At 38.2% G+C, this 27,262-nt stretch overlaps 2 protein-coding genes and 1 long non-coding RNA gene across 10 annotated transcripts; 1 reads left to right on the plus strand and 2 right to left on the minus strand.

Moving 5' to 3' along the window:
* LOC105390344 (annexin B9) lies at positions 1-26,650 on the minus strand. Of its 3 annotated transcripts, XM_048623374.1 has the most exons (9): positions 26,473-26,650; positions 25,874-26,341; positions 23,117-23,293; positions 21,987-22,191; positions 16,772-16,851; positions 14,686-14,758; positions 6,359-6,532; positions 1,621-1,802; positions 1-649 (listed from the first exon to the last, which is right to left on the minus strand). In XM_048623374.1, exons 1-9 carry the CDS (start codon positions 26,488-26,490, stop codon positions 593-595), a joined length of 1,434 nt encoding a protein of 477 aa, XP_048479331.1. In that variant the 5' UTR covers positions 26,491-26,650; the 3' UTR covers positions 1-592. The 3 variants fall into 3 exon arrangements, with proteins under 3 accessions (XP_048479331.1, XP_048479333.1, XP_048479332.1); XM_048623376.1 differs by lacking the exon at positions 25,874-26,341 and having other exon boundaries at positions 26,473-26,646; XM_048623375.1 differs by lacking the exons at positions 25,874-26,341; positions 26,473-26,650 and adding an exon at positions 23,771-24,247.
* LOC105390343 lies at positions 7,178-13,296 on the plus strand. Of its 6 annotated transcripts, none has more exons than XM_038117582.2 (5): positions 7,178-7,289; positions 7,582-7,716; positions 10,121-10,950; positions 11,341-11,649; positions 12,164-13,296. In XM_038117582.2, exons 2-5 carry the CDS (start codon positions 7,599-7,601, stop codon positions 13,163-13,165), a joined length of 2,259 nt encoding a protein of 752 aa, XP_037973510.2. In that variant the 5' UTR covers positions 7,178-7,289; positions 7,582-7,598; the 3' UTR covers positions 13,166-13,296. The 6 variants fall into 6 exon arrangements, with proteins under 6 accessions (XP_037973510.2, XP_048479330.1, XP_048479329.1 ...); XM_048623373.1 differs by having other exon boundaries at positions 7,254-7,716; positions 11,341-11,400; positions 11,485-11,649; XM_048623372.1 differs by having other exon boundaries at positions 7,254-7,716.
* LOC125489035 lies at positions 18,258-20,725 on the minus strand. Its single transcript, XR_007266687.1, has 2 exons — positions 19,739-20,725; positions 18,258-18,327 (listed from the first exon to the last, which is right to left on the minus strand). It is a non-coding gene; the product is annotated as an uncharacterized LOC125489035 (long non-coding RNA).
* Positions 26,651-27,262: the final 612 nt, after the last annotated feature.

Consider the following 27,262-nt stretch of genomic DNA (forward strand, 5'->3'; position numbering starts at 1 on the left):
TAAATTTGCATATTACTATAATATAGGCGTATGGGAGATAAACTTTATAAAATATCCATAAATACAATCAGATTCTCTTTGAGACAAAACTTATTTCTAGCGTATTGTACAAATATGTACCAACGAAATAGCATTGTGTGATGATTGACGACTTACTGGCCGTTATTATTATCCAATCTATTAATTGTTTTCTATACTAGTTTTTACATACAGAAATTGGACAGATCCCGAGAAAAAAATATTCTTTTTCCATAGTAAGAAAGTCACGTGACCAACAAAATTTCTATGGAATAGGTTTTTGTTTTCGTGAATTTCCAAAACTCTTAGAACAAAAGTTGTTCAGAATAGCCTCCAGAGTCACCCTTTTCGGCTTAGTATACCCTTTTTGCAACACCCTGTATAAGGATTTTAATACGAGTATGAAAACCTCACCACAGCAATATGAGTTGTACGAAAGTATCTTGACAATATTATTATCATCTATTCTCATAACATAATTTTAATTTCAGTATAAATGTAGCGTCTCAATCTTTAGATTGGATAATAATATTATTATGTGTCAGTAGTCATTGCATAATGTAACTGTAAATGTTTAGTAAAGTCCCAGCAGACCGAGGAAACACTTCTTGTAATGGCCGGAGCAGTCGCCCTGGAAATAAGAAGGATATATTATTAAAAAATGGTCACAACAACAAATAGGCGGCGCACATCATGAGGTTGTAGCAGACAACGGACGGACATGTCGGAACGTCACTGGACATACATATACATATTATGCACTCACGACTGTAATCCCCGAAGGGGTAGTCATAGGTGTTTCGCAGCACATTTGTACTCACGTGATAGGTTGCGAACCATATCGCCGTTTTGGAATAAGTTAAATGCACTTAGGATACACATCTAGAATTTAGATGTGCTGGTTTCCTCACGATGTTTTCCATCACCGTAAGAGCACGTGGTATAATTGTACTTAAACTCAAATAAGGGGCGACTAGTTGTTTAGTCACCGAAGCTCACGCTGTCTGTACTTCACTACATACATATCCAGCTGGGCGATCCCTCACAAGCTCACTACTTATTTATAATATGGCTAATTGGCTTTAATAAATGCCACAGAAATAAATAGCAATTTTGTTAATGTTACACAATGAACGCCGCACACAGGCCACCGGCCATAGCCACAAAGCAAAAGCCGTGGCGGCACACTAGAAGCTTTTGTAGACAAACGATTTTTAGCGTGTGGCCGCCACCGGCGCCAACCGTGTGCGGCGAGTCCGTATAAAATGTACAAGAATTTCAGGAAATATGCCAGTGGCGGCGTTTTGTATTTGTGGCCGGTGAACCGTGTGCGGCAGCCCTTAAGGAGTCAGCCCACTACACCGTATCAAAACCGTAGCAAAAAAATATATTTTGTATAGAAAACCATCATAAATAAAATAAATAAAAAGACTATAGAAATAAATAAATCCACTAGACCGTTCCGTCACCGACCCGTACCGTCACGTGCCATGCACAAAGCATTGATAATTGTCGGCGAGAATATTTTGCCGTGTCGATACGTTCATAGCACGGTCATGGTATCACACGGTGTAGTGGGCAGACTCACTCCCTTATACATACCTCGATCCAGCTAGCGAGCGTCTCCCCGTACTTGTGCTCGAACACGTCGCAGATGTCGCCCAGGTCCAGCTCGCAGCGAGTCACCATGATGCGGATGAGCTGCCGGTCGTTGGTCCCGAGCCCCTTCATGGACTTGTGCAGGCGCTCCGCGAAGAACAACGGCTTGTTGCGGACCACCTTCACTGTGGGCGTGACGGGAAATAGGTTAGGATAATGAAAAGGATGCCAAAAAGGTGTGACAACAATGTTGCGTTACATTCGCTGTTGAGGCCGCGCGATGTGATTATTGGCGCGTTTTGTTTTGCGCATCTTACATACGTTTTGTGATATTAAGGCTGTCACTAAAGCTGGAAGAAAATCAGAATCTGTCAAATCTAGTGAGGGGGGGTTGAGGTATGCGGGGCGTTCTACGGACAATGACATGAAATTTTAACATAGTACTCGAAAACATAAAAGTGAAGACATGCCACTTTGTTAAAAATATACTAAGTAAGTAATATTGTTTTGTGATACGAAAATATTAATTTTTATTTGAAAGTATTTTTAATATTTAATAATTAATTATATATAAAGTCGTACCCGTGCCGATATTTATACAGGTTGTTGCAAAAAGGGTTTAATACTATGCCGAAACCTACGTGTGCAGCATGTTATTGATGTTATTTCTAAGCCAGGAAATGAAATCAGAATGTAAAAAAATCGCGAAAATATTATCAGAGTTTAATAGTTCAGGGTGTTGTATTAAACTCTGCCCCCGTGTAATAAAAAAAGTATAGTTAGCCGAAAGGGCGTTACTCAGGCGTCACTCTGAAAAACTTTTATCCTACGTAATTTTTTATATTCATGAAAAAAACGCTTCTTCATATAATTTTTTTTTGGTCACGTGACCTTTTCGTTAGACGACCTGTTTTTTTTTGGTGTTTCAAAAGCAGAACAGTAGTTTGCAGAACTCTGCATATACAGGGTGTCACAAAAGGTTACGTAGCTGGCAAAGGGATATGGGGAGGTCACCAGAAAAATAATAACATGTAAGTACCCCCGCAAGGGAGTACATTAGTACAAGGCGAGAGTGTGTATTTTTTTTTTAAGTACTTATGTGTATTTGGGATATGATAGAAATAATATTTTTGTTTCTTAAAAACCAAAAAATTTACACCTTGCTGCGCTCTTTTGCTCACTGTAAGTACACCTACAAATATTGCTGTATTAAAAAAAACGGTTTTGTTATAACGATTATAAAAAAAAAGTTATTTTCATGTCAAGGAGTCATTTACCTAATTACGATTTCACTCAACAGCAGGTGAACTGAAAAAATAAGTTCTAGTTCTATCATCACTTTAGATCGCAAACATTGTAACTCCACTTTTCTCGGCGAAAAGTACTCTTTGGTGTCAATAGAAACGTTTTTTGAATTCACATGTTTTCCTCTTTATTCGAAAAAAAAACTGTATTCCGCATTTACCATTTGTTTTCCTCTAAACCCCAAACCGTGATTTTTAAACAAGAAAACTTAGTAATGATACCCTTTATTCTCATATACAACGTGCGATGTAGGCGAACGTGAACGAAAACTATGCAATAAGCCTTTGTTTTTATTACTACTTTAGTAAATTACAATAACATACTCAACAATGTTAATTTTTTTTTGCAATGTTATGTTGTTAAATTAAGATCTAATATTTTATTAACATGAAGTTACTTTCAACTTTTTTTTGCATCTATGCGTCGAATCACAGCATGACGGCTGCTGCAGCTTCCTGCTGTCCTGTCCTCCAACCAATCCCACCAGTACTGCAGGTTGCGTCGAATACGAGCCATTCTCTTCGACTTGACAAGACAGGTGCTCCCGGAAGGATCATAGATCGCACGGAACCCGTACCGTATAGAGGCAACGGACTCTTTTGCAACAGCCCCCCAGATTCGGAAGTAGCCCATGCACTGCATGGCGAGCACAGCTGCAGCAATTTTTTCGTAATGAATCATTGGGATGTCATCCCCGAAGGAGGCTCTCAGCCTACCTCACGACCTGTGTGACATTAGAAAAATGCACTGTGCTAACGCCGTTTGCGAGCTTGATTTGCAGGACCGCGTTGTATGCCAAGTTCCACAGCAGAGGGGTCCAAGACCTACCGCTGTGGAACTCCGCAACTGAACTTCTTCAGTGAAAACAAACCCTCTCTTTTCGCATCCTTAATGTACTTGTTAGACACGTATGACCTCTGTCAATTTTCTGCAGATAAGAAGACAAGTGATGGTATACAAGAGCCGCCCTAAAGGTTCGCCCTCTAGGGGATAGAGTTGAACGCGGTTACTATTTTTAAGCAAACAGCCAGCGCAACAACTCGCCCGTGGTTCTTATCCTGCTCCGACAGTGAACGAACGCAAAGTATTGTACCCACTATTCGAATCCGCATTTCGGATGCCAAACTGACTGTCCGAAAGGTCGAAACCGTACCACCACAGAGGTATGACTCGTTCGAAGATCTTATCAGGCTCTTACAGCAATCAGATGTGTCGGTACACTGAAAGATAATCTACAGGCCTGCTTTATTTATTTAGGAGCACTAATGGCCTCCTTTCAGTCATTGAGTCACTGGCACTCAGGCTGCGGTTGAACAGGAAGATAGACTGTCTAAACAAATCATTTTTAGGCTAGTTAAAAAAAACTTTAGGTGGGTAGTATGCCAACTAGAACTACAAATAAAACAGTATTTTTGTCTCCTCTAAAATTTGGTCACGAGGAGTTACGAGTACGATGATTACGATCTAAGGTGACGCTGACGATATTTTATACAAGGTATTGAAAAAAGGGTATAAAGCTTAGCCAAAAGTGGATTTAGGTGCCATTCTGATCCACTTTTCTTCTACAATTTTGAAAATTCACGTAACAAAACCTTTTACATAGAAACTTATTCGATCACGTGACTTTTTACTATAGAGACCGAATTTATTTTTCGAGAATTTCCAAAACTTGGAGAACAAAAGTTGTTCAGAATAACCCCTGAGTCAAACCCTTTCGGCACAGTATACCCTTTTTGCAACATCCTGTATAGGTAATATCAGGTTTATAAAAGACCTGGGCCTGTAGAGTGAGACTCGGCATGGGGAGTCATAATTTATAGATCTTTTAGGTTGCAGTGGCGAATGGGCACTGGTAGCCCTGCCCTTTTCTATAACTATAACTATAGGTAATTTTATGGCAATTTAAAAATGGTATAACATTTATCTATTTGAAAAAATCATTAAAAATATACATTAACTATCACCCTAATTTAAAAAAAAAAATTCAGCCCTTACTTTAAACTTATAACACCCCTCTATTTCCTTCAGGGGTTAAAAAACCTGTGTATTTAATATTTTCTTATGAGTTTTTTTTTAAAAACTAGGCTCTTACATAGTTGTACATAATATTATGCGGTATTTTATTCCACTTGTAACGCATAAAATTCATAGCTACAGTAAACATTTCATTTTTTTCATGGCGAGATACAGTCGCACTTAACCGCTTTTTTGCAAAGCTTGTTAAATAGATTTAAAAAATTATGTAAATATTAGATCTTCAATTTTTAAAAATACTTACTTATTTTTAACAACCTGTAGTGTACAGACTGCCACATCTTAAAATATATATATTTTTAATTAACTACGGTTTTTGGTTTCAAATAAAACAAATTATGAACTTACTTTTCAACACCCTGTATATTGTGTAGCTTACCTACCATACACAACCGTTAAAATAAAATAAATTACCCCTCAGAATATAAACAGGCTCGCGCTTTGGCATACTGCATTGACCGTATAGTTCTTATTCGGAGAATCTAATAAGTGTCATTATGTGTAATGTTTACCTTTATCTATGCATCTGTAACTCTATAGTAAAAAATGTAAACAAATCGAAAAGGCGAAATGTTTTCTAAGAATTTTCGGCTTTTCTGCATCTAAAATGATTAGAAAATTAACTTTCCATAGCAAATGCATATGTATTATAATACTTGTAGTCATAATTTGTTGATTTAATCAGTTTTTGTGAAATATTTGATAAAAAATAAAATGGCGTGGGTATCGCTCCTAACAGGCCGCCACCAGGGCGACGACTGAAGAAATCTGAAATCTGTCACGGTGTCATCATTTTTAAACCGGAATTTATTAGTTTTTTGCAAAAAAAGTTGACTTCTGGTCCATTAAAACCAACTCTTTAAGGTAACTTTGTTAAGAATTTAATTACCTACACATACATATAAGATTCCATGAAAATGGGCCCTCTGATTTCGAGGGTTTTTTCATAATAAGTCAAAAAATGGCAAAAGACATGGTGTGTTTGCAATTTTTTTTAACATACTTATTATAATCCTGCACCAATTTATAAGCAACTAACATGTTCAGTATACCCTCTGCTACAAAATATATTTTTATCAATGTGATAGAAGCCACCGTTTTTCCAATCTAATCAAGTATATCAAGCCGACTTTAGCATTTTAGCTTTAGGGATCCCCTTAACACTCACGTCTTCTATAGTCTAGGGATGTTTTCTTGTAGAATGGCAAAGAAAACTGACTACTATCTCACGGTCGGCTTCAATTGCCAAAAAATATATAGTTATGTAGCTAAATAAATACTTTATGGCCGAAATGACATTCTCCAGAAAAGGATGAAGGGGTTTTTATTTCATTTTTACGCACATACAGACACTTCTTTACCCCCTTGCGCTATAGGTTCAAGAAACACGCTAAAAACTCACCGATAGCCCTCAGCGCCTTCTCAAGATCCCCCGAGAACTCGGCCTTGATGGCGTCATCGATGTCGTGTCCGGTCAGGAAGTGGTATTCCTGAAAGATGGCCGCCAGTTGCTTGAAGGAACGCGAGCACAGGATCGCGTTGAAAATGGACTCGTCCGTGCCTAGGCGCAGCTCACCTGAAATTGGGCGAGTCGATTATTGGAGAGATGTTTTTCTTTGGGATTTTTGAGATTTTAAGTAGGTAAGTAAGTATAGGTAAGTGGGTTTAGTGTTAACTTCATGGTTGAATTTTCCGTCGGTGTTAGTTGAAGTGCAATTGAAACGTCGGACTAGAATGCAACGAACGACATATTACCTTTTTATTAGAAATTGTTTGACTAGCCGTATTTCAAGGAATATCTTTCTTTGTTTGTAAGAATTCGAGGCTAATGCACAGATTAATTACAGTTCACAAACAAACTATCAGTTTTATTATACCCAGCTACAGTAAAATTATTGCATTGCAGTAAGATATCGCAAATCTATACATAATTACCACTTTACATATCGTCAAAGATAACACACTTATCATTAAGGAGAAGTGTAGCGCTGCCGATTGAAAAAAAAAATTCTTACTACTTTTTGAAAGCGTTTGTAACAAAATTGCCACGTTTTACGCCCTCTTCATTGTTAATTTTTAGAACCTACCAGCTCTCAATATCTAGTACCTGCCTAGAATTTAAAGTTAATGTAAAAAAGGCTAAAAACGGGCGTTTGTGACGGAAACTATTAACGATTTTTTTTAATTTTCCGCGCTAGTTGGCCTTATACTTCACCTTAAGACTTAAACATATTGACACATTATATGGATTCTTCAGAAATAAATTAAACATCTAATCGTTTCAAGCTACAACGCAACTTCAAGAATCTATTGTGTGAACAACATAAAGAAAGATAAGTCATCCTATCCGCTCATTTCTAGGTTGTGCCTGTTCGTACATTTCACTTAATTGTTTTTTTCGTGCGAAGCATCGGTTTGGGTTTTAACAGCGTGCGGGATTCATCACTCATCGGGATCGCACGGCATTTTCCCATGTCCCGCGTGCGTATCCCACGGATTACAGTAAATACTTTGCATAAAAAGAACTTGCGGGTATCACGCGTGCAATCCCGCGTGGGTGGTTAATCCCGCATGATGTTAGAAACAGCCTTAACCTAAAATTTAATTTCGTTTATTATTTTTTACAAATACTTCGAGTAAAAATGCCAAAGCGCAGTTGTGAAGAGAAGATTCAGCATTATAAAATGAAATTACAGAAGTTACAAAAAAAACAAAATGCCACACCGCCGCCGGCTGATTCATTATCGCATGAAAACTCATGTAAGTCAAAAAGCATTAAGTACTTAAACTCACGAGCGATGAAAAGGTTCCAATGACCAATGCACGAAATTACTCCTAAACGGAAAAGGATAGCTTAATGAAGACGCCTGCAATATTTAAGTAAGTACATTTACCAGCGCATCAGAACAGAATATAATTTAAAAAAAAGTTTTTTTATGTCTAAAAATGGGTCATTTATGTGGTTATCACGTGTCGGTATTTTGTAAGTGGGACTTTTTCATTGCTCACGAATGTATAACAAAATAGTGTGTGTTAGAGCCTTGCCTCGCCAGGACGCCATGGCCACGTCATCGCCGCGTCTTGTGAAAGAATACAAGGCTTCTACGCAGAGGTTGGAACTGCCCGCGTAAAGTTTCAAATGGGTACAATTTAAATCATCATTGACTTTGACTTTGACCTCCACCAAAAAATATTCAATTCTGCCTAAAATAAATTCGAAATCTCCGCCATAAAAGATAAATCGTCACCAAATCATGTGTCCTATAATATTGCAGAAATGAAACTAATTAAATTTTACTGCATACCATAAAACTATATCAACACCAATTAAATTTATTTCAAACCACATAAGGTATACTGTCGCTAAGTAGATGTTACCAATATTTTATTTTATGAGTATCATTTTAGTAACCCTGCAAATCCAAAAAATAATAATTGTACCCAAAACCAAAGTCAAAGTCTTGTTAAATACTTTTCGAATTAAATAATTAGTAGGTACCTACTATAATATTTCTTTATATATATTCAAATAAGGGTGGGGATAGGGATACGAATTTAGATAAGGATGGGAATATGTACAGGGATGGGGACGGGGACAGGGACGGGGATGAGGACGGGGACGAGGACAGGGACCTTGGGGATCTTGGGGACCAAGGGGACCTAGGGGACTTTGGGGACCTAGGGGACCTTGGGGACCTAGGGGACCTTGGGGACCTAGGGGACCTTGGGGACCTAGGGGACCTTGGGGACCTAGGGTACCTTGGGACGGGGACAGCAATATATCTTATTTGGTTTGAAATAAATTTTAATGATGTTCATATAATTTTTATGGTATGTAAATAGTGCCAACATTTCTACAATATTATACGAAACAATATTAGACGACCGAATGGCGTAGTGGTTAGTGACCCTGACTACTGAGCCGATGGTCCCGGGTTCGATTCCCGGCTGGGGCAGATATTTGTTTAAATACAGATATTTGTTCTCGGGTCTTGGATGTGCCCGTAAAATGGCAATAGGCCCGCACCCTATAACATTGGGACTAACATAACACTCTGGCAAAAAGTGGGTGCAGCAATGCACCTCTGCCTACCCCGCAAGGGAGTACATTAGTACAAGGCGTGAGTGCGTGTTTTTTTTTTATACGAAACATGATTTGAAAGAATATCTATTGTTAATTTGCAATCATTTTGGGATTATTTTGTTTATTTATTTTGGAACGTAAACTTTTTTTTTTGGGATTCCGAATTTGGTCTTAATTATTTTTTTTGATGTTAGTGTACAAACATTTTTTTGGTAATGATTTAATTTGCGCCCTTAATTAAACCTACTCCAAAACCGAAATACCCAACCAATAACATTTACGTTCCAAAATTAATAAACATGCCTCAAAATACATGATTGCAAGTTTACAATAGATATTCTTTGTAGTCACCAAAATGGATAAAACATCACCAAATCATGTTTCCTATAATTCCCATCCCTATCTAAATTCGCATCCCCATCCCCATCCTCATTAGAAGATACATATATAAAGTTATATTATACTAGGTACCTACTAATTATTTAATTCTCAAGGCATTTTAAAAAAACCGGCCAAGAGCTTGAACCGGGCAAGGCTTACTTGGAGGCATACTGTAAACTGCACATTTTTTTCAGAATTATTGTAATAGTAATTCAAAAGTTAAGGGGGGGGGGGGACTCTCTAATTTTAACTTTGTATTAATATATCTCGAGACTGGGGGGTTTGATCCATATGGTTTCAAGGCAATGTTTGTTGTTTTTAAAGATACCTTTTTAACGATACCCCACACGATAAATCGTTTTTTTTTTCGAATCAACTTTTTGATTTATGGGAGGGGGAGTAAAAATTATTAATTTTCGATCATTTTAACCCGAAGACAGTCGCGCGTGGGTCGAAAAGACCCAGCTCCCTATTTATAACTCCATAACTTTTAAAATATTTCATATTACTAACTGGCGTGCTTAGTACCTTTAAGTTACCATATATGCTAGCCGCACTCCCCGCCCCGACCAGTTTGCACGCGGCACTTGAACAGGACGAACGTTCAATGTGAGTATGTAGTCCTTTCGACCCAAGAGCGATGGTTTGTGTAAGTATTTTACCCGGTCCTCCTTAAATGATGAATTTACGTTGTTTCAGACAACGAGCCGCCGGCCGAAAACCCGTCACCACAACCGGAAGAGCAAATGGTAACAATGGAGACTGCACCTGTGCCAACTAATACTGATACTCAAGTGGACGGATCGGAAGAAATTGATATTGAATTTCTTTCGGCTTTAGGCGACATAACTCCGGAAACGCCTATGTACGGCGAAAAAATTCACGAGACAATGGCGGAAAGGTGGTTGCCAATTCTCCGCGGCGGTTTGCCTAAGGAGGCAGCTGAATTATTATTAAACCAATACAAGATTCCTGAAAATTGCAAACTGTTGAGAGCGCCCCCACTCAGCCCAGAGATGATTTCGGCCATAAGCAGCACTGCCAGGAGCATAGATAAGAAGATCGAGAATCTTCAGCAACAACTCGGTCTGGGCATAACGGCTATCAACCGTGCCATGAATATACTGATTACTGGCAGCGGTGATAAGGAAGATAAAGTCCAAACTTTAAGGTTCTTATCTGATGCATGCCGCATATTGTGTGACCTTCACTATAAGGATTCAGAATCCAGATCAAATTTAATTCCAAAATCGAAAAAATCTCTTCTTTCCGTTATTCCGGATGTAGAAAGAGACGACTCACTATTAATATTTAAACTCGGTGAAAAGATCAGAGCATCTGAGATAGTCAAAAAACAAGCACAAAAAAATGAAGTCGCCGCAATCCAGAAACCTCCTGCGCCGTCCACGTCCCAGTCGTCGCCGTCAGAAGACTCGCGCAACGCTGAGACTACCGTATCCACCACGGGGAACAACACAAGCGAAGGGCAGTTACAACAAGCAGCGAGCTCCTCCGCGCCAGTAAACTTGGTACGTCACGCTGACGCTTTTCGATTGCCTCTATCAGTTTATGAATAATCCCGCCGTATTGAACTGGATAAAAAATGAGTTTTAAATTCCTTTTGAATCCAAAGTAATTCAAAAAACTGTTCTAAAAAATAACTTTACCCTTTCGAGAAAAACTATATGGCAGTATCCATAGGCAAAGTATTAGAGCTAGGGGCTTAATCAGAATGTATGCCATGCGACGAACAGTTCAAATCCAAGATTTTTCTAGCCCCTAAGGCCAACGGTGAGAAGAGATTTATCCCAAATCTAAAACCACTTAACAAGTTTATTCCTAAATTACATTTTAAAATGGAGAACTACAGAACGGCCGCCAGAGTAATAATACCTTTGCCCACGCCTTCCCGCTTCCAGCCGTCGCCGTCGAACAGACAGGGGGAGGGGAGGCGCACAGAAGACTCACACGACGATGAGGCCATCGTACCCATCACAAGGGACGACACAAGCGACGCTGAGGCCATCGTACCCATCACAAGAGACGACACAAGCGACGCTGAGGCCATCGTACCCATCACAAGGGACGACACAAGCGACGCTGAGGCCATCGTACCCATCACAAGAGACGACACAAGCGACGCTGAGGCCACCGTATCCACCACGGGGAACAACACAAGCGAAGGGCAGTTACAACAAGCAGCGAGCTCCTCTGCGCCAGTAAACTTGGTACGTCACGCTGTATTATTTCAGTAGTATTAGTATTAGTAGCAGTATTTTTTCAATTGCTGGCTATAAATCATAAATAACGTATGGTATTAAGGTGCATAAAAACATAAAATATGGGTTTTCTAAAAAGTTGTGGTTACTAAAAAGATGATGATCTGACAACGGTGCGAGGAGGGAAAATCTGGTTATTTCCTTGTTAAGTTCCTTAAACACAAATGACAATAAGGGAGCAGATGAGGAGTCTCTTAAACTGTGTTATTAGGTAAGTACTATCCAAATAAACTATTACTTAAGTCTTAAATAGTTCACAGATTAGGACAACCTGAGATCGATTTGTTCGCTTCTCGCACCAACAAAATTGGAATATGCGGTTCTTTTATGCTTTCCCACCATAATCATTAATACTAAAATGGCTTCAAAAAAATATGTTTGACAAGTCAATTGGCATTAAATAAGCATGCTTAGTTCTAAGATAATTTTCTTAAATCAAGAAGTTCAATACCTAAATTTTCAGCCAAGTGTGTCTACCAGTGAGGGAGCATACCCTGGCTACGACGAGGTTCTGCGGCACGCGCTCCGATTAAGAGGAACTCCAGAGGATGCCTTAGGTCTAACTCTTGCATCATGGACCGAGAACACGTTGAAAAGATATAATGTTTCTTTCAAACGTTGGTGGACATTTTGTCAAGATAATAATCTTAACTTTTACGAATCTTCTATATCTTGTTTAATATTCTTAAAGAAAGAATTCGATGAAGGTAAAAGCTATGGAACTCTGAAAAAACATCGTTCGGCACTCGCCGTCCTATTAGGACAAGAAATAAGTAACGACATCAAAATCAAACAACTTCTGAAAGGAGCGTTTAAAAAAAGACCTTCGTATGCAAAATATTCCTCAACGTGGGACCCACAAGTTGTATTAAATCATATATCAAATTGGTGCTCAAATAAAGAACTTTCATTAGAACAGTTGACCAAAAAGTTGGTTATGCTTTTAGCGTTATGTACAGCTCACAGAGTACAAACACTGTCACTAATCAAATTACATAATATTAAAACTGACTCAAACGGAATTAAGATTATTATCTCTGACCCTATAAAGACTTCAGGTCCTGGGCGTAAACAACCTGAACTAGTTTTACCATATTTTAATGAGAATAAAAGTATTTGCCCAGCCGCTGTCATAGAACATTACATAAAATGTACCAAGGACATAAGACCCACAGATGTAAATAACCTTATACTTAGATTTAAACAGCCTTACAGGGCAGCCGCACCCCGACATATCAGTAAGTGGATAAAGGAGGTACTGGCTGACAGTGGGGTGGACACGACGGTGTTCGGTGCGCACAGCACGAGGCACGCCTCCACGTCAGCGGCGAGATCCGCGGGCATTTCCTTAGACGTTATTCTTAGGGCAGCTGGCTGGACAAACACTTCAACATTCGCTCGCTATTACGACCGCCCTATTTCTGATGAGGGTGCTTTTGCAAAATCTATTCTTAGTAAGAAATAGTTGCTGATCAATTATTTTGAATATATAAATATTATGATAACATAAACCAAAAGCAAAACCTAAGGCCCTACGTTAACTAAGTAGAATTATACCTAGGTTATAGGAATAAACGTTATTTTGATAAATGTAAATTTGGTTTTATTATAGGAAAACCTCCGTTATAAAGACATAACTTATAAAATATCTGAAGAATGAAATGAAAATACGGTGAAAATGAAAAAAAGTGGTAGGATGACTTTTTTTTCTTTAAATTCGGAACACACAATCAAGTCTTGAATCGATTTAATTATAAAAGAAGTTGCGTTGTAGGTTGAAATAACTACATTATTAATTTATATCTTCGAATGAAGCTTACTCATATAATATTGACCGAGCTTCATGCATGAATAATATTATACAGGTATACCTACCTACTATACTAACCACTTGATATCTACTACATTTGTGTCAACAAGGTACTTAAATTGTGATTAATATAACCACAGCACAGATACAGCAGTAACTACTAGTAAAAATACCTAACTATAAGTAATACTAACTCTTTCATCCATCATACTTTATGCGTTTTCTTCTTCGATCATAATTATACAGGGTGTTGCAAAAAGGGTATACGAAGCCGAAACCTACATGTGCGGCATGGCATGGTATATCTAAGCCTGAAACTGAAATCAGAATTTCGAAATTCGCGAAAAAAAAGTTCATTTTAATCTTAAACTTTGAGTTTCGGCCTTAGATATACAATGCTTCACATGTAGGTTTCGGCTTAGTATACCCTATTTGCAACACCCTGTATTATATACTAATCGAAGGTTATTTTAATCTTAATACTCGTTAATATTCTCGTTTCATTCAAACGTAACCCCACTGAGGCCCTAACTGCCAATTTCCGCTGACTACACAAAACAAGAGTGAAACGATGACGTCACCATTATACGTCATAAAACCGGCCGAGTGAGGCAACTGAGTCATTTCTTTCTGCCGGTTGAAGGCCGTTGAGTCACCATGTAATGGCCTGTTTACGCTGATAATATTGATCGAAGATCTGTGCCAAGTTTTGTGTTCTCACCAATAACGAAACATGAACAATGATAAGAGATTGTGTTCGGTCTGACGAGCTCTTTGGAAGTATAATTATAGAGTATCTGGTAATCATTTTGTAGAAATGAAAAGGAGGAGTGATTTGGAATCACTCCTCCTACTCCTCCACTAAATTTGGTTTTATTATAGGAAAATCTCCGTTATAAAGTCATAACTTATGATGATTTGGAATCTTTAAATAATTTCATGATATACAAAATATGAGTATATTGTTTGTAATAAAATGCTCACCTACGTGGTTTTCTGGTTTTGACCTGTAAGTATTAACTTCTATATCCCATAAAATGAACTACAAGCGATATTTGGTAATGTACCTACAAATTGATATCATAAAAAGCCTAAGATGAATATCCGGTAGTAGATGTAAATAACAGATAATGTTTAAATATTTTTATTAAAAACTAATAATAATATAATCTTACCGGCTTGTAGAAGGCTCCTGGCGTCTTGTCTCGCACTCTCTTGGTCCACGTGGAAGTCCTCCGAACGATTTCCCTGAAAAGTAATGAAAAACGTATGAAATTACAAATTATTACGAGTGTAGAGAAATACAATCAGTTCATATAAGGTTCGTATATTTATTTATAGCAACATTACCGTATTTATCCAGTGCGACAAACTTATCTGTTCCGGTGAGAACGAACTAAATTGATCCATATCTCATTACTTACTAATGAATTGTATATTGTTAAAGATAAGATGGGTTTATTAACACCGCAAGAGCGAATATACAATACAAACAAACTTAAAATCTTACAGAATTAAGAAATATTAGACATTTATATGAGCTGTCACCGGAACAGATAAGTGTGTGGCACTCACAGGGGTATAATCGTGACAGTTCTGACATTGCGAAAAAGAGACGCTTAGCTACATTAAGCGTAAGAAAGAAACGTTAAGCTGTAAATGTTTTTTGCCCTTTTTGCTGTGGCGCCTGTTTACGTCAGTTCTCTTTGCCAAACAATGAAACAAATGAAAAATCTTTGCCAAACAAAGGCTGACAGTTACAACAAAATTTTCTAAATGCTATTTATTTTTGATTTGCTAGTGATTTGTGGGTGTTTATTAAGTTTATTAGACTATTATCATCACTTAACGAGTGTGTGACATGGGTGGGTGGATTTTGTTCGGTTGTATTGAGCATATTGAACGAAAACACGATGGAATGATGGATGAGATATATTTTCACATGTAAGTAGATACTATCAAGTTTAACAAGCTTACATTCATCATAGTACTATCTATTGGCTCGATTTTAATATAAAACGATACTAATTTTAATACTGTAAGGTCTTTTAGTATCAGTTTTAAGTAAAAATTACGAGGTACCATATCATAACAAATCACATGGTGTTGCAAGTTATTGAAAATTTATTTTACCCACAAATATTATAGTATGCAAAGAAAATACTAGAAATTGTAACGGACTCGGGTTGGGTTTACAAATGGGGCTCACGAATTCGGTTTTTGTGAAGATTGTATTTTGTAGAAGTCATTCTCCTCTTTCAAATGAGGTGCCTCTCATTGTGAGGAAACGTTCGTTTCGTTTTTTTCTTCTATGTGTGATTTCTTCTGTATAATATAAAGTTTATTGTATTGATACGAAATGCGTGTTTCCTTTAAAAAAAACCCCATCACATATTTGGCCCACGATTATAATGCTCATGCTCATCCATTTATTTCTGCTTCATAGGTTTCCGACAGAAAAAAAAATATCAAGAAAATGGATAGACATTACCGGTCGCACAAATTGGGAACCAAAGAAACATACAAAAATTGTGTTCGGCACATTTTGAAGAGGATTGTTTCGATTGGACGAAGACAATGAATCATACAATCCACTCAGTTTGTGTATATGAAATAATTATATTGAAATCAAATAAGTATGAGTAAAGTTTTTTTTCTTATATCGTCGGTTGACAGGAAAAACTCACTAAGGCTGATTTTTCAATATTCAGATAAATGTTATCTGGGTAATACAAACATTGAGAAACATTGAGACGCAACAGCATCAAAATTATTTCCCAGCAAAACTTTTATCTGGCTATTGAAAAATTAGCCTTTAGTGTCTTTTTCCTATCAACCGACGATATACTCAAGTTTTGTTTTTGTTATTATGATAAGTTAAATTTCCCCATATTTAGGTTTAATTTTTTTGTCGGCAACATCTATGGTTTGAGTGAGAAAGAGAATAGTGCACACGGCGATTGCCAGTCTAGAGGTAGTAGGTCTATGGTGGCACTATACCAGGATTTCATTGTCAATTTTCCTATGTCATAGAGAAAAAAGTTGTCCAGAGTGATGAGGTCAGGCGCGCGTAATTTTGTGATCTGTGAGTAGAGTATTCTGATGCGCGAGACGAGGAGAGTGAGTAATTTCACAAAATTACGCTCGTCTGGCCTCACCCTAACTTACAGCTATTAGATTCTATCGACATAATTATTAGTCCTGTCATACAGGGTGTTGCATTTTTTTTTAATTTTGTAGTTTATGCAGAATTATACGAACCATACAAAGCGAGGTCATGAGCCTCTTGAAGTTGCCCGAAGTGTCTCCCTGGAGATCGTCCTCGAGAAGGTTGCCGTACACTGGTGAAAGAGAAAAAAAAACATTATTTATTAGGTAAGTATAAATAGGATGCATGACATTGCATGAATGACAAACGTATGTTCTATTTAGTAACGAAGCACTATCGGCAGTTATCGACTTTTCGGAACGTATTTGCGCCGACAGTGTCGGGCCGACACGGTAAAAGGAAATGGTACTTATTTATGCAATCATTTCTATTCTGAAAACAGAAATTTTAATTTTAGTGCTTTCAAAATCTTAATTGTGATTAATTAAAAATCGATTCTATGACTGTTCCTGTAAATATCTTTTTTACTCGGATATTTTTTAGTTTGACAGCGTTAAAATTAAGAGTTTCTAAAGAAACATTTAAAGAAACATAAAGAAACATTTATTCGACACATAGACAGCAACAACAACAAAAAGAAAAATACAGACTTAAAGAAAAGAAATACATATACAAGATAACAAGGCCAAAAAAATAATAATAAAAAATTAACATGAGGCAAAAACAAAAATACAGGCAAAATATAAAACAATAACACAACGGGTTGCTGTCCGGAGTGTCGAAACGGCACCAGCTCAGCATGAGCTGTGGCTTCAGAATAGCAACCAATAGCGGTAGGAGTTTTAAGGTAGATGACAGCAAAAATATATGAAAATCTCATGAAAATCTGAGCTGACCTGATCGTAACAAACCAATCAAATTCAATTTGTATTTGTGTTGGCAGTAAATAAGTAATATTTGATAAACTTATGAAGGAATTTAAGCGAGCAAATTGATAACAAACCACACCATGAAACCACAACGCAGATTGTTGTAAACGTGTTGCTCAGCAGTCATTATAATAAATGAAACCCAAGTAACATACGTAAGAATAGCAAATCCAAACTTCAACGAAATTTACTGGCAACAATTGGTATAATGATATATTGTTTTTAATACGAACTAGATGAAGTTTCAGTGAACAATAAACGTCTCGCTCGACAAAATAATAAAACTCCACTTCTACCACTGAGCTGTTATTTTGAATTTGAGTTAGTTCGGTTAGAAGATTTGTGACTTTATTTACTTTTACTACATAACATTAGGTGTTATACGTAAAATGGTTTGAAAGTAAATAAAATGCGGACAGTTTGTTTTTGTATGAGACACCTTGTTCGTATATTTAAGAGGAGAGTATACCTTCGCGATTCTAGCGAAACAGGTATTTAGGAAAAGATTTCTTATCGCTTGCGCTCTCATGCCCCGGGCACGGGTGCGATAGAGATGACAATAGGTATTTTTCTTAATGAAATTCTGGTTTCGGGTCTGTATTCTGGTACAAATCGTTTTACACTAACTAAATATTAAGCAATCTCTTAGATTTTGGTGTCAATCGCTTCAGCATAATATATTCTAGGTTTATAGGTTTCGCTTTTTGAAAAAAAAATACATTGTTATTGTTCAACGAACGGCTTGATTCAACACACAAAAATTACGTTATTTGAGGTGCCTATGTCGCAGGCAACTGGTTTAATCTCCTGTTTGATTGAACCGCTAGCCCGTTCATTGGATGACGCTATTCAGTTGTATGACTAGGCCGAACGTTGAATGTACAAGCGTCACAAAACGTCCAACTAGTTAGCGGACTTAAAATCAGTCAGGTGGTGAATAAAACAAATATGGCGTCTAACAGCGAACAGCTGACACAAAAAGCACTTGTATTGTTATTTTTTGCAAATAAATTAGCTTTAAAGTGCGTTATTTATGTTAAAATTGTGTGACAACATGGATTTACCTATTATAACACCGTCGGCGGATAGTTTCAAAGAAAAAATGTGCTGAAAATGGATAATTATGAACAACAATATCAAGGTACGTTTATTGTTATTGTTTAGTTAATTTGTGAGATGAGATCTTTGTAAAATAGTCTTTTTGTTGACTCTTGTCTGGTCATGTTCATCCTAACCAGACATTACAAAGTTGCTATACTATATCCCATTTAACGACTTCGCTGAATATCGTTCAGTCAAGACGTTGGACGTTACAGTCAACCACTTGGCGAGTTGTTCTTTAGTCATTCAACTGAGTAGCGTCATCCAATGAACGGGCTAGCGGTTCAATCAAACAGGAGATTAAACCGGGTTCCGCTCATCTAGCATAATTTTTATTGACCAAAACTCATTTCGCATAACTCGTATGGTCTAAACTTTTTTGGCCGAACCATCACTTTGCCAAGACTTATGTGGCATAAGGCTCGTTTCGTCTAAAACTCTTTAGGCACAATCATTAAACACCTAAGTTTCGTTTGCTCAAATTTATGTTCGTCTATACCTATGTATAATCTTGTTTCTCCTAATGTCTAATCTTAATAAATAATATATTAAGTATGTAGTAAATGTACAAATTGTGGTATTTTTCTCCTACATCCCGAAAATCACGATATTGTATGATAAAAAAATCGAAAGTTAAAGACCAATATAATTATTACAAACCCCATGAGATCGAAACCTAAAAATAGGTGCGACGACGAGCAAAGCGAGGAGGAGCGTGTTAGGTGCACATGTTCATCAAAACCAAAGCGGAGCGCAGCGAAGCGGAGCGGAGCGTTTTCCAAACAGCGGAAACAATACAAGGCACCAGTTTGCGCTATGTAGGGGACGCTCCGTCAAAGTTAAAGCCAAACGAATATTATTACTTTGTATAAACCTATGCCATAGCATTATTAGGCTATTCAAGATTTGGCCATACCATTATTAGGCTAAACAATGTTATGCGAAATAACTTTTTACTAAACGAGATTTATACCATACGATTTTCGGCGTAACGAGACTTTGACCAAACGTTACTATGCAATACGAGATTAGGCAAATAAATCTTATGCCAAAAAAGGTAGAACCGATTAAACCAGTTGCCTGCGACACCTATAAGTTTTAATCTATAAACAATATTGAAAAAAGAAAAAGCTATAAACCTAGTTATTCCTTGTGTCAATAACATACTAAAAAATCATGGAGATTGGATAATATTTAGAGGAAGTAAAACGTTTTCTCTTTTTGTATGAACGAACAAGTGCTATACTCTCCCTCTTAATCTAAGCTGGCAACGTATTGACGATGGTCGTGACGAAGAACGTGACGTGATTGACGAAGTCAAACACCAAAATTGATAGAACGAGTCATGTTGACGATCACGCGATGATGATTCACACTATGCAATGGGCTTCCCCTCATATTTAGTAGCACTATTCACGTACTTATTCATATCATATACCCACGTAAGTTTACTTATTGCTCTACAGGAAAACGCGTTACCTAAACATTTACGTTCTGATGACGTATGCTCATAAATTAAAGAACAAACTGTGTAGGCGATGTTGCAGACATACTGTTATCGGGTTAGACGGTTGGACCTTCTTTTCATATAGTACAATGTGAGATACTCATCAATGGCTTTAAGAAGAGAATAGAGATGAGATACGACCACGACCTATATGTATAGGTACATAGTCTTTAAAATATGTATATACTTATAAATGTTGATGTCTTCAACTATTTTCAACAACGGTTTGTTAAATCCGGGTACAGGGAATGATTTTAATGTGAAACTATGATACTGCGAAGTTGATACAAAAGTCTAAGTGTTGTTTGTAAGAAGAAGCACAGAATTTGAATACCTCCGGGTAGACATGGCATGAAATAAAGACGTAGTCTAAAAAGATACCCGGTACTTATTAAGTAAGTGGACATTTTAGGATCCGGCGATGACACGTAAGGAAATCATTCATTAAATGTTATCAAGAATACACTACAAGGATGTTTCATACGTTCGCGGAATATTAGGTTTCATGTGAAAACTTATACAGACTGTAATTTGTAGCCATGTGACAAGGTACAGTGGGCTGCAAATAAACCTAAGGGGCCGTCTATTAATCACGTGAGGCTCAAAGGGGGGGGGGGGGGGTTACGGAAAACCTCACGAAACATCACGAGGGGGGAGGGGGGGGTCTCGTTAGACATCATCGTGTATTAATTTTTTTGTCAAAAAGCGCTAGGTATTTCTGAACCGAAATTTTGAATGGCGCAAAAATTTGAACGGTAGATAGGATTTATTGCAAATACAGAAATGTTTTTCAATTCAAAACGCAATTTTCGTTATATTTTTTGTAGTCAAATAATAAAAACAGCCTTTACATAGACTTCCAAAAAAATACACGTGATCCAGGGGGGGGAGGGGGGGTTGATGCGAAACCTCACCAAATATCACCAGGGGGGAGGGAGGGGTCAAAAAATGAGAAAAACGACCTCACGTGATTAATGGACGGCCCCTAACCCACTCTAGCACTAGCAATGTCATTCTAAGAGAGGTCAGTTTTCTGTGCTGGTGCCACGCACTGTACGTAATAGTAGTCAAGGAAGTACGAAGGAATAAAAAATACCTACATACATTTTGTAAACATAGCTATACCTATATACCTATCTACTCCCTGCTGAAAAAAAATATTAAACTAATCCATGAAATTAGCGTAGCGTGTCATTTGTGTCACTACACAGTACACATCATTTAAATAAGTTCTGTCTGAATGCTGGTAAATACTTAATAAATACTGGCCATTTCACAGCACGATACCCAATTAACATAATAATATTGTACAAGGACTAGTTTATCTAGGTATAAAACTATACTACGGTAAAAAAGAAGGCTGTTGGATGCTATTAGCAAAATGGGGCCAAGGACAGAAAAATACAGACAAGGCATTGATAGGGCCACTTTATTCTCACTCATTACGTCACACGAGTGATTTTCGTCGAAACATTAAGTTCTTAAAACATTCTATCAAACCCTTTGTAAGATAAGAACTCCGGGTTTAGATATACCTATTTATAAGAAGCGAAGAATAAACATAGTTCAGGTTTAAGCCCGAGTTTATTCTACTGATTTGTATGAAAGCTCAGGACTATAATCGGTGTCATTAATTTACGTTTTATAAGGCAGTTTGGACCGCCCTCCTGCCCACTGGACCGACGACCCTAGGCTGGTAGCCGGTAGTGGCTGGATGAGGAAGGCCGAGGACCGAGTGTTGTGGCGCACCTTGGGAGAGGCGTATGTCCAGCAGTGGATGATTATTGGCTGATGATGATGATGAAGGGGGATAAGTTCAAACCCACTTACTTGCAGTGTACGCCTGTTTGATGACCTGGATCTCGTGGTTGGACATGGTGCACATGACCTCTATCAGCACGTCTTCATCAGTGCCGATGCCGGCCGTCGCGTCGTGCAGCTCCTTGGCGTAGAACTGAGGCAGTGGTGTCATGAGGGCAACTAGCAGGTCTTCGAACTTGCCGCTGGTTTCACTCTTCAGGTCTGATATTAGGTCCTGTGGGTAGGCGGAGTGGTGAGAAATTGGGGTTTAATCAATGTGATAAGGGGACAGTTAAGGTTTTAATACCTAGAGCGCTCGACTATCTCGCACATTGTAGGAGGATAAATCAAAAAGTTGTATTCTTACATGGCAACAATAAAAATAAACGCCATGCCTCGTCTCGCGAACACAATTTGATTGCTCTGTCTAGACTTGATCATTTTATCCCATTAGGGAAGAATGTATTGTTTGTGTTGTGTGTCGAGGATTTCTATTTTTAACGTATTTAAGCCTCCACAGGGGCCTCAGATAAAATAAAAATGCCTTTATATTATCTGTACAAACAAACGTTATCAGCATAGTAGATAGAAGCATGCCTCATGGGGACCATTTTCATACATCATAGTAATTAAGCCAATTTTGTACGACGCGATGTTCTTTCTGAAGGATAATTAGGCATTTAGCGACACGAATATGTCATACACACACCTAGTTGAGGTCGTTGCCCCTTTGTCTATTCATTTAAATTACGTAATAGTTTTCAAATTAGTCACACATTTATAATTTACTACACAGTAGTAGTGTACGTATGGTTTGTCTAACTCGTGTGAGATTATAATATCTAGGTAAGTATGTATGAATTTAATAGTTGGAGTTGTAGACCGAAGCTAATGAAATGTCTAAAAAGAAAACACGTAAAAATACCTATTAAACCCCCGATAAGTAAATACTTTACTAAACAGTATAAGAAAACGGAGATTAACTTTGTTCAACCTCGGTTCAAATAAAAAAAATATGAAATGAATATATTTTTTTATTTTATGTAGCCTTCCATGCCATGGCTTGGACTGTGGGGTATTCAACGTCTTGGCTTAAAAACTTCGACAAGGATCATGAAATGACACTTCTCGAAGTCACTATAATTAGTTCATCAGCTTACCTTTCCATAAAGAGTTTTGAACTCGTAAGCGATGCGCAGCCGCTGTTCATTGCTGCGTCTCGTCAGCACCTGGATGATGGCCTTCTCGTCTGTGCCGAAGCCCTTCATAGCCTTGCGCAGGACCGCTGCATCCTCACGAGGGTCGAAAGGGTTCACGGGAACTACCGTCGGCTTAGACTGCAAACAGTTATGAAATCAGCAAAACTCCGTGGAGTTTGATTCAACGTGACTTGAAAAAAATGCTGTGATGTTTTTGTTGTTTAGGTTGGCAATTAAGGTATAATCTGCTTGTTTCTTTCAGCTAATAACATGTATAGTGTGTGCAGTTTAGGTTTATATGGATAGCATAAATAAATGTGTAGGTCTGCAGTGGATGAATACCATGCTAGTAAAAATATATTTATGAGGACAGAGTGTTGTCTATGATTAGAAGCAGTTGGAATAAGCCTATATGAACAAACCACGGCAGAAATATATAAAGTACTTATGTGTAAGAAGTTCCTAGAAAAGTAGATGCACGGTTAATTGCTAGCATCGATATAGGATGCAAAGCTACTAGCCTATTCTAGAGGCCTCCATTACCAGGTCGGTCGGAATACCACGCCAAATTCGGCCTCAAATGCTATAAACAGAACAAAAAGAGCACATAAATACCGTATAACGAAATGATTTGAACCCACGCCGAACGCCAATTGTTGCTCTGTAGGCACTGCGCATACTAGAATGCGACGTTACAGAGGACATATTCATTTAAACTGTTCAATCTTTTCGCTTCAAAAACACTTTAAACTTGAACTTCAGTTGCATCACTAAGGGACCACCATAGCATGGCTTGCGGATTGCGGAGCACTTCAGTGGAACGTTGGCGACAAAAATGTGGTTGTCTGTTCGGGGACCACCACATCCATTGTACAGAAAGCCAATGCCAAGACTGAGACTTGTAGAAGTACTGAGGTGAGCATAACAATGTAATTGCAGCAACTTCTTCTTGAATAGCGAATGTCGTTCGCGTACAGTTTAGTCCCGGTAAAAGGACAGTTCTGTCGTGCCCAATTTGCCACCTTATTCCTTCGACCGTACAATTCATACAGGGCAGTGTTCCCGTATTTTGTTGACTGTACTGCTCTAGACTTATGTTAGTAACAGACTTTGGAAGCCGTTGAATTTTGACCAGAATAATAAACTATTGAACGAGAAAGGGCGTCGCGTCGTCAATATAACACACACACACACGCACTCACGCCTTGTACTAAATGTACTCCCTTGCGGGGTAGGCAGAGGTGCATTGCTGCACCCACTTTTCGCCAGAGTGTTATGTTAGTCCCAATGTAATAGGGGGCGGGCCTATTGCCATTTTACGGGCACATCCAAGACCTGAGAACAAATATCTGTGTTTAAACAAATATCTGCCCCAGCCGGGAATCGAACCCGGGACCATCGGCTCAGTAGTCAGGGTCACTAACCACTACGCCATTCGGTCGTCAATATAACTTTTATTAAAAAGTGATTCACAAAGAGATTTCTTAAGGTTAGATTCTTCCTCTATTTAGCTAATCTTGTAAATACAAAAAAATAGAGAGTGATATGCTTGCGATGCGATACAACAGCCATTGTAGCCATACAAATATTCCATACTGTACCTATCTACCCCTTTCTTTATACTTTATATTTCCTTTCAATGTGGTTGTCTGGAAGAGATTACTTTTAGTAATAAGGCCGCCAATTGTACCATTTTTCTTGTCTATGTTTGTGAAACTGTTTCTGTTTGTGTGCAATAAAGTGTATTTTATCTTTATCTTTATCTATCTACTCTACCTTTTATCCTGGAAGTCCCACTGGAAAGATATTGTCAAAAAGCAATTCTAATCTATTCCAACCTTTGATTGATGGAGAAATAAGATAAATACGAAACTTTTTTAATACAAAAACAATGAGGTAAGTACCTATACTAAACAAGAACAGGTCTAATATAATACATATAAATTAACATATTGTCACTCTCTTAGCTAAACTACATAATATTTAAGGTGAATCAACCTTACATATTCTGCCTCCACCACTAATCTGATCCCTGCCTTCATAACCCAGCCACTGCCAACACTTACCGCCATCCAGCAGGCCCTAGGGCTCTAATTACATTACATTACATATAATTAGTAATCATTAGTTAATTACCTACTAAATCACCCAAAAAGTATACTAGGTAAGTTAGGGTTCTATCAAATAAATAGAATTGATTCCCATTTCTACAATTCCACTACCCGAGCCCCTGTTCAAATAGGCAGCTTTTAACTTCCAACTTGCATATCTGCTACTTAGATAAGATGTATGTGTATGAACTAATTTTATCACACTCTGTCCCCAAAACTAAATCTCTAAATGTAACCAGTACAGCCTTACCTGTTTTAAGACAAACTGACTGTGAAATTTTATGTCGACATGTCTGGGTGGTTATTTGGATGATGTAAATGATAATGATGATTGAGATATTATTATAAGGATAGCTTAGATACAAAGTATTGCATAGAAAGCAAAGAAAGTATAATAAAGTGCAAAAACCCATTGAAAAAAAATGTGTATTAATAACAATAAAAGTAAGTACAATATTCTAACGAATTCCCAAATAGACATAGTATAGTATCCAAAGTTTTGCTTATCACAAGTATAAAATATTAATGAAACACATAGCAGTTAGCACAATACAAGCATACCATGAGAAAAAGAAGGATTTAAATTTCTTAATTAGATTTGACTTACCGGTGATTCATTAATTGGCGAGGAAGCAGACCCATGGTAAGGAGATTGTGTCATGGTTGGCTCACTGCGAGGCGGGTAGCCTTGGTATTGGTTAGACTGCTGGGGTGCAGCAGGGTAGCCCTGATTGGCCTGAGGGTATGCACTTTGCTGGGACGGGTAGCCTTGATTGGCTGAAGGATAGCCTGATGGCTGGGGATAGCCTGGATTGGACTGGGGATAGCCCGGATTGGCCTGTGGATAGCCCGCATTGGCCTGTGGATAGCCAGGAGTGGGTGGGTAGCCTGGTGAAGCTTGTGGGTAGCCTGGTGAAGCTTGTGGGTACCCTGCTTGCGGGTAACCAGGCTGCGGGGCCGGATAACCAGTTGTAGGGAAGCCAGCCATAGGCATCGGGTTCCCAAAAGACTGTGGGGCGCTGTTACTGAACCCAATATTGTGCAGGTAAGGCTGTTGTGGATATCCCGACTGGCCCTTGAAATAAGCAGAATTACTGTAATTGGCCTCGTAACTTCTATGTCAAGGAATACTTTGTGATAAACAAAACAAGGAAATCGCCGACTCGGCTCATGCAAATAGGTTTCTAAGTTGAGTATTTCACTTACTTGCTGGTAGGGATTCATTTTCAACTTAACTTTTGTCACTTTTATTTATATAAACACACCACAAATGTTTAGTGAAACGTTTAAAAATAAATAGTTATCCGATCGAATGTAAACGAGTCACAGCCGCCGAATACGAAAACTGAATTGAATGAAATTGAAAATGTCGATTGTCGACGTCGACGGCTGCTGATTGACGTTTGTCCGCTTGACATTGACAGATGACACTATACACTAGCTACAATCTAAAATTACTCTGTGGCTCTGTATGTCTTTAATATTCTGAGGCCGTAATATATATTTGGATGAAGACATCATCGGCAGACTTGATCGTGATGTGAAATGTTAACCATGATTATCTTTTCAGAAGCCATGCCTGCACTGCTTGTGATCCGCGCCGGTACGGTCCGAAGGGCGAATATGTTAGGAAAAAGAGGTTAGTACTCAGAATAATAAAGATATCGAGTTAATATCATTAAAAGGCCGACACACTAGCGCACGCGGCTTACGGACGCGGCTGTCAGCCGCGACTGATAGTGTGCACGGTCTTTTGGGACAGTTCGTGTTCGCCGCGTCCGCTAGTGTGTCAGCGCTATTATAATCTGTAACAGACAGAACCGGAAACGGAAAAGATAGGGACGGACGCACAGAAAAAAGGCGGGTTTTTCATTGCAATTTTTTGTTGATAAACTCGCTCGTACATTTTAATACCCCATCCACACGCTCGGCGAACAATGGCAAACAGTAAACAGCAAACACTGACGTGTGGATGGGTGTTTGTCGTTGTTTGCCT

Source organism: Plutella xylostella, chromosome 10, assembly GCF_932276165.1.
Source record: "Plutella xylostella chromosome 10, ilPluXylo3.1, whole genome shotgun sequence".
Classification (NCBI taxonomy): Eukaryota; Metazoa; Arthropoda; class Insecta; order Lepidoptera; family Plutellidae; genus Plutella; species Plutella xylostella.

Bases quoted from the DNA above. Each gene is read 5' to 3' on its own strand.
- LOC105390343 (XM_038117582.2), top strand. From the start codon at position 7,599: ATGCCAAAGCGCAGTTGTGAAGAGAAGATTCAGCATTATAAAATGAAA. The intron at 10,951-11,340 runs GTACGTCACGCT...TCCCGCTTCCAG, and splicing joins CCTCCGCGCCAGTAAACTTG to CCGTCGCCGTCGAACAGACA. The intron at 11,650-12,163 runs GTACGTCACGCT...CTAAATTTTCAG, and splicing joins CCTCTGCGCCAGTAAACTTG to CCAAGTGTGTCTACCAGTGA.
- LOC105390344 (XM_048623374.1), bottom strand. The intron at 22,192-23,116 runs GTAAGCTGATGA...GCCTACCCACAG, and splicing joins TCAAAACTCTTTATGGAAAG to GACCTAATATCAGACCTGAA. The intron at 6,533-14,685 runs GTAAGATTATAT...GCCCAATTTCAG, and splicing joins CAGGAGCCTTCTACAAGCCG to GTGAGCTGCGCCTAGGCACG.